Source organism: Zingiber officinale, chromosome 4A (genome assembly GCF_018446385.1).
Source record: "Zingiber officinale cultivar Zhangliang chromosome 4A, Zo_v1.1, whole genome shotgun sequence".
NCBI classification, from domain to species: Eukaryota; Viridiplantae; Streptophyta; class Magnoliopsida; order Zingiberales; family Zingiberaceae; genus Zingiber; species Zingiber officinale.
In genome coordinates, this window is record NC_055992.1 from 130,125,118 (window position 1) to 130,136,599 (window position 11,482).

Below are 11,482 nucleotides of genomic sequence, written 5' to 3' on the forward strand. Positions count from 1 at the left end.
TCTTGTACATATGTTCGTGATGAAGCATGACTTGTTCTGACTATTCTTGTACAATATTGTGGCAAAAGGTGAATACGCTCGTCTCCAGCGCCCCCGTCAATCCGTCCCAGGACCAACACGAAGGAGGTAAATCACGAACGGCTACTCGACTATTCTTGTACAATATGTGGCAAAAGGCAAAAGACTATTCTTGTACAATATGTTTCATAGCAAAGAAGCCTAAGCCCTGAAAAATGAAAGGGTAATGAGATGATTAGATAGTGGGGAAAAAAGGGTACAAATTCATGTAGATTTGTCCTTCGGATTTGCGTCTCACACATGCAAATTTGTTTCCATGATGCATTGAACTAACAGGCCATCAACTTCCTAGAGGCTTTTATTAATGGCAATGGAACTAACAGGCCATCAACTTCTTCTTCCTTCAAAGAGTGAATTGCTCGAGTGGAGAGTCCCTTCCGGTTCCCCTATCAGAAAAACACTTGATATAATCCGCGAAAAGTACTTCTCGATACTTTGGCACCTCGTCATCCAGCAGTATCTCCTCGATCGGGCCATATAGAGTCTTCTCGTCGGTGTTTGGAGCAAAGAACATCGCCACCGACAATCGAGGCCCTTGCCGGCTCGCCAACACGCGATGCTCCACGCTGATGAACTTGTCGTTGCTAATGAGCTACCAGAGAAGGAATGCGTTCAATAGAATTTTTCATGAAGAGCAACGACGTCGAAGAAGAATTTTGTTTACCTGCAGGAGATCGCCGACGTTGACCACGATCGCACCAGGAACAGGCGGAACGTCCACCCAGTAGCCCTTGTGACGCACCTGCAAGCCGCCGAACGCATTCTCCACCAATAGGGTCAGGGAGATCGGATCGGAGTGCCTGGCGGTGCACATGGTGAGCTCCGGCTGTGGGCACGCCGGGTAGTAGTGCGCTGATATCGTGCACTTGCTCGACAGGTTGGGCCTCTTCAGGTAGTCTCGGCTCAGTCCGAGCGCTTCGGACAGCAGCTCTAAGACCAGTTCAGCCAAGCGGACCATCTGCTCGTAGTAGGTCAGCGTCGCTTCTCTGCAGACGCTGGGGATTTCTTGGGGATTCAGGGAGGCGCCGAAGGAGCAGTAGAGCGTGTCCCTCCATTTGGCAACTCTCGTCACGAACAGGTCGTTGTTGCTGAGATACTTCACGCTCATCTTCGAATCACGGCAGTAGAGCTTCGCCTTCTCCGACGGGTTGAGCTCGTGGAACCTCCTGTTCCCCTGCAGCGCGGCTTCGACGATCTCTGGCGGGACGCCGTGGTTCACTAGTTGGAAGAATCCCCAGGAGCTCGACGCCTCACGGACTAATCTCACCACCTCCTCCCGCCGGTGGACGAGGCCGGAGAGGTCGATGATGGGGACTTGGAGGTCGGTGGGGGCGGCAGCGTCCTTGGTACCCGGGAGTTCGTCGGGGGAGTGGATGAAGATCCGCGGGAGCTCGGTGGTGCCGCTGTCGACGAGTCCTTTGACGCCGGCTTTGGTGGCGTCGAAAGCGAGTAGCTCTTCCAGGCGGCCGTCAGAAACGGGGTGTGGTCCGTCGCCGGCGACGGCGGTGGTTGCTGCCATCTAGTTAGCTTATGAACGTTTTCGCATTTATGAGACTCTATTTGCTCTGTTGATAAGAAGCTTTGGCGCTTCTGTTTAATTTATTATATCCAACCACGTCATTTTTTTTATTGTTTTTTTATAGAGGAAAAACACCCCCATGGCTAACTGTTTTATCACGGCACTGGTGCCGTTCATTTTCGTTCAATGTGTAGATGAATTTCAAGTGTGATCTAATAGTGAACACGATCGAGACCAAATATACTTGAATCAGACTGATACTCCATAATAATATTCGATTATTATGAAAGGGAATTGGATTGGGTATTTATACTTTGTAAAGTAGTGCTCGAGAAGCGGAATTAGAGTCGTACAATGTTCAGGTGAGCAAATTATATTTTCACTCCTATAATTTATATCTTTTTTAATTATAATCATGTTATGAGTCAATTTATATTTTTAGTCCAGTAATTTATAATATTTTTTAATTTTAATTATTTTTATTTTAAAATTAAAATTTATTAACTAAAAATGCTGAGTTATAAATTGAATTTGGGAATTTTGATTTTTTATGATCCATGTATTTTTTATATTCCAACAATTAATTGGATATTTTTTGTTGAAAAATTTTAATTTTAAAGGAAAAAAAGATTGAAATTAAAAAATATTACAAATTATAGTATTAAGAACATAAATTGACTTATAACAGAATTAAAATTAAAAAAATATAAATTATAGGATTGAAAATGTAATTTTCTCATGTTCAGATTCAGAGTATAAAGTGCTCAGGAAGTGGAGTCAGAGTCACCTAGTGTTTGGGAGATCGGGTTTGGAGTTATAAGACACTCGGGAAATGGATTCAAAGTCGCACAGTGTTTAGGAGATCGGGTTCGGAGTTATAAAACGCTCAAGGTAGTGGAATTCGGATTGTATAGTGTTCAGGAGATTAGGTTTGGACTTTGGAGCTTTAAGGCCCTTGAAGATCGGATTCAGAATTTTATAGTCCTCAGGAATCGGATTCAAAATCTTGTAGGACTCAGGAATTGGAGTCGGAGTCAAGAGGTGATCAGGAATTAGATCCGGCACCCAATGTAGTTCGCTTTTAGAAATCTGCACTCAGGAAATTGATTCGAAGCCAAATGGCTCGCCATATCATAATTGGGTAAAGGGAACGAAGTTGTAGGAAAATGCCAGGTGCAATACCAGTAGCTAATAATGACGGTTTAATGTTCATTGACAAGTGAGCATTACCATAAGAGGAGATCGCAAGGTTGTTGCAGAATGGAAAAGTAATAGGATAGCCGGTGAAAGAAAAATTTATGTATCATATGTTGGATATTATCTCTTTGAGATGTACTTATTTATAATTTACATATGAGGATATTGACTGAACCCATGTAAAAATAATTTAACTTAGGTTTATTGGATTTTAAACTATTGGATATAGATCGAATATGTAAAATCCTTTAACTCAATTTGTTATTATTTATGAATTGATAACTGACTGAATTCCTATATAAAAGATTAATCTCCAAAAGTTTTAGACATCTTGATAGAACTCTTATTCACCATTGACGAAACTGTGTCATCATCTCAATTCCCTTGGAAGATCACTTTTTTTACTTCCGCTTTGTCTTCTCCCTCAAGGATTGAGGGAGACGACACTACAGAACACGAACAATAATTCGTCAATCAAATTTCTTGCTATTATTTTATGTAATTATTTTATTATGCCATGTTTTGATATAGGATAATTTGTTTTCTCTATTAGTATTCTATTTTGGTTTCTAGAATTCATATGGATTAGGGATTATGAATTTCCATCAATTGGTATCAAAATCATATATTTCGTTTTATCATTTTAATGGCAATACACTTAGCGTTCTTTCGTGATCTAATTGATATGATGCTAGTTCAAGTTTTTCTTAGTATTAGATCAATGAAATTCTTACAAAGAAAACCTAAGAAAGGCTTGATCTTCTAAGTTGATTCTGTCCGGAATCTGAGTTAGACGAAGGCCGGCGAAGGTAGGGTCGGTGTGGACGAAGAGGCGACTTTTGCGTGCCCCGAGTATGTACGTCGGAAAAGCGGACCCTCCACGTGGAATCGAAGGTTTGTAATAACGAAATTGGCGGTACTTGGGCCCTACACATACTCAAACAAGCACACAGAGCATTAGAGGCTAAAAACTAGGGGAAAAGTCCTCAGCGCAGACCCTCCGACGCTCAAGTCAAGTCATTTTTCCTCGGAAAAGCAGTGTACGAAGTAAGAAAAAACTATTGAAGATGCGTGCGAATGTGCGCGTACCTAGCTAATGAAGAGGACCTCTCTTTTTATATGACTCTACCTACCTCTTGAGCCTGATCACTACCAAAGAATGTTGAGTGTGAGAGTATGTAGGGGAAGGGAGGATGCCTAGCAGCCTCCCATTGGCAGGAGGAAGGTTCCACCTTCAGTGTGTGGTAGACCACTAGAATATTCCTTAACTTATGGCAGTTATTCTCTGACAGGAGGTTACGATTCTCTGACACCATTGTCGCTTAGTGTTATCTGTCCCACCCAGGTTCAGCTGCAGATAGCTTGGGATGACTGCTCAGATGTGCTACAAGGATTGAGCCTTGATAAAGAGGATGAGTCGTACGACCCGTTTAGCGCATATCGGAGACTGTGGCCAGGGATCCATCCTTCATGATCTGATTGTTGAAGAGCCGGTCGGGGATTGTCTCATTCCAGGGCTTAGACCCGAGGACCTACCTTGCCTGTGACCGACCAGGAATTATGTGGCTGGTGATGCGAGGTGGCCTGACTCCGGTCTTCCCTTGACTGTTGACTGTCACGTCCTCTTGACTATTAACTGACACGTCCTCTTGAATTTTGACTTCCTGACCTTGTTGAATCCCTCCTTTACGGACCATATCACAAGTCTCCCCTCCAAGTCTGGTCGAAGGAGCCTCAAGTCCAACTGACTAGATCCTTGCACACTTATGACTCAACCTGCATACAAGGGACTGATGTGTGGCTGGTTATCTTTGTAAAGGTTGAATCTTACTTGTATCACTGTCCTAGTATTGCCATTATCCAGGTGACGTTGGCGATGTTTTAATAGATGGGAGCAAAACAAACATTCATGTTGTTAACAAGTAATCGCAAGAGCCATGCTTGTTTATACCTCGTACTGGGGCGAGATTCTGGAACCCAACTGAGAGGTCGTTCGTCACGAGAGCATGCTCACTTACAACTCACACTATGGCCAGAGTCTGGAACCTGACTGAGAGATCGTTGGTCGCGAGAGCATGCTCACTTATAACTCGCACGAGGTGAGAGTCTAGAACCCGACCGAGAGCTCGTTGGTCACGAGAGCATGCTCGCTTATAACTCGCGTTAAGGTGAGAGTTTAGAAAGCCGACCGGGATGTCATTGGTCGTGAGAGCATGCTCGCTTATAACTCATACAGGGTGAGAGTCTAGAAAGCCGACCGGGAGGTCGTTGGTCATGAGAGCATGCTCACTTATAACTCGCGTTGGGGCGAGAGTCTGGAACTCGACCGAGAGGTCGTTGGTCACGAGAGCATCTCACTTATAACTCGCATGGGGCGAGAGTCTGGAACCCGACTAAGAGGTCGTTGGTCACGAGAGCATGCTCGCTTATAACTCGCGCTAGGGTGAGAGTCTGGAAAGTCGACCGGGAGGTCATTGGTCATGAGAGCATGCTCGCTTATAACTTGCGCTGGGGCAAGTGTCTGGAAAGCCAACCAGGAGGTCATTGGTCACGAGAGTATGCTCGCTTATAACTCACGTTGTAGCAAGAGTCTGGAAAGCCGACTGGGAGGTCGTTGGTCGCGAGAGCATGCTCGCTTATAACTCGCACTGGGGTGAGAGTCTGGAACCCAACCAAGAGGTCGTTGGTCGCGAGAGCATGCTCACTTATAACTCGTACTAGGACGAGAGTCTGGAAGCCAACCGAGAGGTCGTTGGTAGCGAGAGCATGCTCACTTATAACTTGTGCTGGAGCGAAAGTCTAGAATTCGACCGAGAGGTTGTTGGTCGCAAGAGCATGCTCGCTTATAACTCGCACGGGGCAAAAGTCTGGAACTCAACCGAGAGGTTATTGGTTGCGAGAGCATGCCTGCTTATAACTCACACTGGGGTGAGAGTTTGGAAAGCCGACTGAGAGGTCGTTGGTCACGAGAGCATGCTCGCTTATAACTCGTGCTGGGGCGAGAGTCTGGAACCCGACCAAGAGGTCGTTGGTTATGAGAGCATGCTCTCTTATAACTCACGTTGGGGCAAGAGTCTAAAACTCAAATAAGAGGTCGTTGGTCGCGAGAGCATGCTCGCGTATAACTCGCGCTGAGGCGAGAGTCTAGAAAGCTGACCCAGAGGTCGTTGGCCGCGAGAGCATGCTTACTTATAACTTGCACTAGGGCGAGAGTCTGGAACCTAACCGAAAGGTCATTGGTTGTGAGAGCATGCTCGCTTATAACTCGCGTTGGGGCGAGAGTCAAGAAAGCCAATCAGGTGGTCATTGTTGATCCAAGAAAATACGCCCGCACACTTGACCCCCACGACCTTTGGCGAAACATGTGATCACGACTTCCACTGCATAATTTGGTATTAGCCAAAATTGAATCCAACTCTTGTTCCGAGGCTGGGGTGAGGCGCCAATCCTGACCAACATTTCCCATTGCCATCTACACCTTTTCCCCATGTAGTCGCATGAAATTATCAGTCCTCAAGGCATAAAGCCAATGCCCCCATATCAACTTCATGATTTCCCTATCTCATCCATCATAAATATCATTTTATAGGAAGCCGACACGTATCTCTCTGACTCCTTTTGACACGATGCTTGATGCACGCCTTCTACATGGGACTCGATAGTGCTCCCCTTCTGTTGATCTGATGGTTATCCTTCGTAGTGCCATTTTGAATGTTTGGCTCACATCTCTATGCCCCTTAGTGGGTTTAGTTTAAAAACCCTGAAGGCATCAAGTGGATGTTCATCGGCGCTTCTCCTTCTTCCAACTTCTCCTTCTCTGTCTGTTTGTGTTCCCATCGTAAGAGCTCATTTTCCCATTACACCTGCTCCTACGTTTTTCAATTCGATTATGGCCATAGGAACCTTAGTCCCCTGATATGCCTTCTTCGGCTCCGATTTTGATAGGAGTGATCTAAGGCTAGTGCAATCTAGCTTGAAACATTCTAAAGACCACAACCTTCGCCTCCCTGGGTCTGACAACCATCCTGGTTATCCTCCTCCTGATTTTGTGACCTTCTTCAAGGACCAGTTTCTTGGAAATCTATGATTCCCCATTCCTCCTTTCTTTCCACGTTAAGTCAATATTTTTGTATCTCGTTGTCTCAATTTACTCTCAATGTCTTTCATGCTATGTATGGGATGGTAGTTCTATGCCTCCTGTACGACATTCCTTTAACCCCTCAGCTTTTCCACCACTTCTACTGCCTCAAATAAGCGGAACCCGATGTTTTCATGGTGCAGTCTTGGCCCGGGTGTATATTCTTTAAGGGCATGCCTTCCTCTAACAAAGGCTAGAAGTCCTACATTTTTATGTACAACTACCCGAATCGGTAGCTTAGCCCACTGAGTGGTGCTTAGATCCTTCCCCTTCCTTTGAGTTAAGTGACCACCAACACTAAACAGATTGCTTTACTGCTTCTAGAAAATTGGTCGGGGTACAGCTCCAACTTCCTTCCTTACTACGGGAGAGCGTGTTGTATACCTTCGGGTTGAGTCCTATCCAAACGCCCTTGGCTGCGCCCTTTAGTAAGATTAAAACAACTCTTCTCTCTTATCTATACTAACTGAGGTATCTTCTTTTGCCTGCAGAAGTCATCATTGTTGGTGCGGGAAGTATCCGACGATCGAACTTAAGTTTTGATAATGGCAAAGGGATTCAAAGTTAAGGTTAATTGTTATCTAACATGTATGAATGAGTTTGCAGGAAAATCCTAATTACGATTATGCAGGTGGAAAACCCTAAGGGGCGGTAACCTTAGGTCCTAAGGGGTGGTAACCCTAGGTGGTGAAAAACCCTAAGGGATGGTAACCTTAGGTCTCAGGGGGTGGTAACCCTAGGTGGTGGAAATCCTAAGTGGGAGGTAACCCTAGGTGGCAGAAAATACTAGGGGCGATAACCCTAGGCCCTAGGGGGTGGTAACCCTAGGCAGAAAGTCTAGTCGGTCTGTAGGACCGGACTGGAAATAGGTATGCTCTCCTGAGCAGAGTAGGTGAGGACACGTTCCCTACAGAGGGAATAACAGGCGTTGGTTCGACCTAGGGTTTTCGATCGAAAATTCAAAGTTAGAACTGGACAATCCGGTGATTGCCATACATTTATTTTCATGCTATTATTAAGTGCTAACTTTGTTTTGCAGGATATGTTATTATTTTGTAGACTAACATGTCTTGCAGGGTCAAAAGAGCAAAGTTTACCTCGGGTGAATAGTACCCGAGGCGCCCTCATGGAGCTTGGAGGCGCCTCGGGTGCAAAGGATCAGAGGTACGCGCAACGGAGCTAGAGGTGCCCTCATGGAGGCTTGAGGCAACTCGAATAGCCTTGAAGGTACCCTCAAGGAGAATGGAGACGCCTTCAAATAGATGAGCGATGAAGGAGTCTGGGCTTATTCGCGCGGTTGACTCGACGATTGGAGGCACCCTCAAGGGGATTGAGGGCACCCTCAACAGGCTATACAAGGAGGTCTCGACCATCTCTTGCATTCAACGAATTTCAAGACATCTTTGAGCTCCGTACTGCTAACAAGATGATCCGACTGAGCTACGACAAGACCCCGACGCCTTGAAGCTTCAAGATTGCTATTTTTATCATCGATATAATTGTTATTTCAGTTCTAATATTGTACTCTAAAGTTGTAACCTTTTGCGTGATATAATTGTTGCCCAAAGTAAACGCTCAATGAGCATGAGTTTTGGAGTAGGAGTCGTCCTAAGCTCCGAACCAAGTAAATACTTGGCATCTTTTTGTATTTATTTTCTTATTCTACTACTTAACTCTCGTCGAATTTTTGAATACGATAAGTGAAAGACACGAGCGCTATTCACCACCCCCCTCTAGCGTGTTTCGATCCAACAATCATGTTTAGAGCTTTCACCTTCGACTCTTCCATTATGCCCAATGACATTCTACGGAAGTGTGGGAACAAGATTATGTTCGGCCAGAAGGTTCCTCAGGCCAGCGCCTCAGCAAGGACCACCTCCCATCAGACGGGAGATCAAGAGACCCTCGACGATGAATCTCGCCCTTCGATGAAAACTCCTGCTGTCGCTGCTGCTAGTCAGAAGACCTCTGCTCTAGCCTCTGAGCGCCTCTTACGGCTTTAGCGCGAGAGGCAACGTGTCACTCCTTCTGTCCAATCTTCCCCAAGAGACCAACTTCAATGTGGGTGCTTGTACATGCCAAAACTTCTTCTCGAACAAGCAGTCCAGCCTCCCCGAAGGTTGTGACCTCCTCTCCACCCCCTGCCCGGGTCAAGGAACAGACACCCTCCCGACCCGGGGACCAGTCTACGAGTTCTACACCACCTCTGCCTCCCCCATCTTTGGCTCAGCCATCTTCTAAGGCTCCTACTCCTTCTCGTTCTAAGGACCGCTCCAAGGGGTGGTACGCATTCACTTCTTCTTTTCAACTACCGTCCATTTAGGTGTTGGGCCTGACCCCATCTTCAGTGCCTCCCCCAACTATGGTCAGGTCCAACTACATGGCGCCCTGGCCGACTCATGGAAGAACATGACCGCCTAGACAATTGAATTCCCTCAGTTGGACTTGCCCGACAAGTTCACAGAATAGATGGTATCGGTAAGTTCTAGCTATTCTATCTCTATATCCTCAAAGCACTGCTAATCCTGCCCTTTCTACAGACCTATGTTATGGGGCTGAGCATCTCTCAGTTTGTGGCCGGTCTTCATCAAGAAAATGAGTCTCTAAGGGCTCATATTCAAGAACTGGCATCTCTTGTGACTGCGAGTCAGATTTTTGATTTAGCGACCCCAGACAGCTTACTACAGTCCCACCTGCAAACAGTGGAGGATAAAACTCGCACCGCCTAGGACCTAGTCCATGTTAAGTCTGACAAGGTGAAGTCGTTGGAGACCGCTTTAAAAAATAATGCGGCTAAGCTTAAGTCTGAGGGTCTAAGGCGTGTCAAAATCCTGGCCAAGTTGGAGGTGAAGGGCACAGAGGCTGTGAACCTCTCCTTACAACTACAAGACTTTCAAGTGGCCCACGCCTCCTTATAGACAGACCTGGCTGCTAGAACTGCTGACCTGTCTTCCAGCGCCGATCGGGAAGCTACCCTTCAGAAATAAATGGATGCGGCTCAGGCCACCATCAAGTCTCTGCGAGCGGAACTTTGGGTGGCCAAGACCAAGGCAACGACTACATGCCAAGAGTTAACTGGGCCATGAGCTGATCTGAACAAGATCCAGGAAGAGTTGAAGGAGTACCGGTTGGGTGAAGACTCTCGCCTTGCAGCTCACAAGACTTCCTTTTTTTATCCTCCAAGGATTTCGGGGCTAAGTTAGATCACCTCATCGACCAGATACTCTACTATGGTGGTGAAGGGACTCTGGTGCAATTACAAAAGAAGAGTCTATTACAATCAACGCATCTCGAAAACTTCTTGGAACATACCCGCCTACTCAATGAGCTCCCCGAAGAAGCTTTTCCTATTTTTGAGTAACTTGGAGCTGTTGGTTGCTACTCGGAAAACCTAGAGGTTCCACTGTACAAAAATTTTGTACTAAGATCTGAACCCTTTCCTAGCTACCATGTGTTCTTTTAAATTAAATTTTGGATCGCCTGCGGAACTTAACACGTTTGATCCAAAACTTAATCAATTTGTTCTTTTAGGTTTAGACTTGGATCTCCTGCGTAACTTAACACGTTCGACCCAAATCACCTTAAGTTATTAATTCCATTAAATATTAATTTCCATAATTGGTTCCCAGTACTGACGTGGCGAGGCACATGACCTTCTTGGATATGGGAGCAACTACCACCGACTAGACAAAACCTTTTATAGAAAGCTAATATTTAATTTCCTAAAATAACTTTAGGTTAACCGAAAAGAACAATCAAATCACAAGGAGAAATAAAACAAAAGAACACAACATCGAAAAACATATTCGAAATTCTAGAATCGTAAGCCTCTTGTATTTAGTATTATTTCCAAAAATAACTAGTATGATGCGGAAACAAAAATTACTAGTTATACCTTTTAGAAAGACCTCTTGATCTTCTACCGTATTTCTCTTCTAACCTCGGACGTTGTGTGGGCAACGATCTTCCGAGATGAGAACCACCAAGCACCTTCTTCTTCCTTACAAGTTTCGGCCATCAAAACTTCTCCTAGGATGAAGAGGTTTGGCCACCACCACCATGTTCCAAGGGATGCTAGAAAAGAGGCTTCTTTTCTCTCCTTCTTCTCCTTCTTAGATCCGGCCACCAAAGCTATCTCCACCATGAGAAGGTTTCGGCCACACAAAGGAGAGGAGAGGAAAGAAAGGGCCGGCCACACCCAAGGAGAAAAGAGAGGAAAAATAGAATAGAGTCGTTAGCCTTGAAGCCTCCTCTACCCCCTCTTTTATAATCCTTGGTCTTGGCAAATAAGGAAAATTTAATAAAAACTTCCTTAATTCTTTTGCCATTGAAAAGGAAAATTTATTTAATTAAAATAATTTTCTCGTTTCAAATTATAATGGCCGGCCACTCTTCTCCCCAAAACAAGGAGAGTTTTAATTAAAACAAAAAATTAAAACTTCCTAATTTGTTTCTAGAAATTTATAAAAATTTCCCCAATAATTTTAATCCCTTCATGATTGGTTAATAAAAAGAAATTTTATAAATTAAAATCGTTCTTTTAAACATGT

General features: G+C 44.9%; 1 protein-coding gene across 1 annotated transcript; it reads right to left on the minus strand.

The window, feature by feature from the left end:
• Window positions 1–348: 348 nt before the first annotated feature.
• Window positions 349–1,670, minus strand: LOC121971190 (1-aminocyclopropane-1-carboxylate oxidase homolog 1-like). The gene is made up of 2 exons (XM_042522337.1): window positions 743–1,670; window positions 349–670 (listed from the first exon to the last, which is right to left on the minus strand). The coding sequence occupies exons 1-2, from the start codon at window positions 1,595–1,597 to the stop codon at window positions 422–424; spliced, it is 1,104 nt and encodes a 367-aa protein (XP_042378271.1). The 5' UTR covers window positions 1,598–1,670; the 3' UTR covers window positions 349–421.
• Window positions 1,671–11,482: the final 9,812 nt, after the last annotated feature.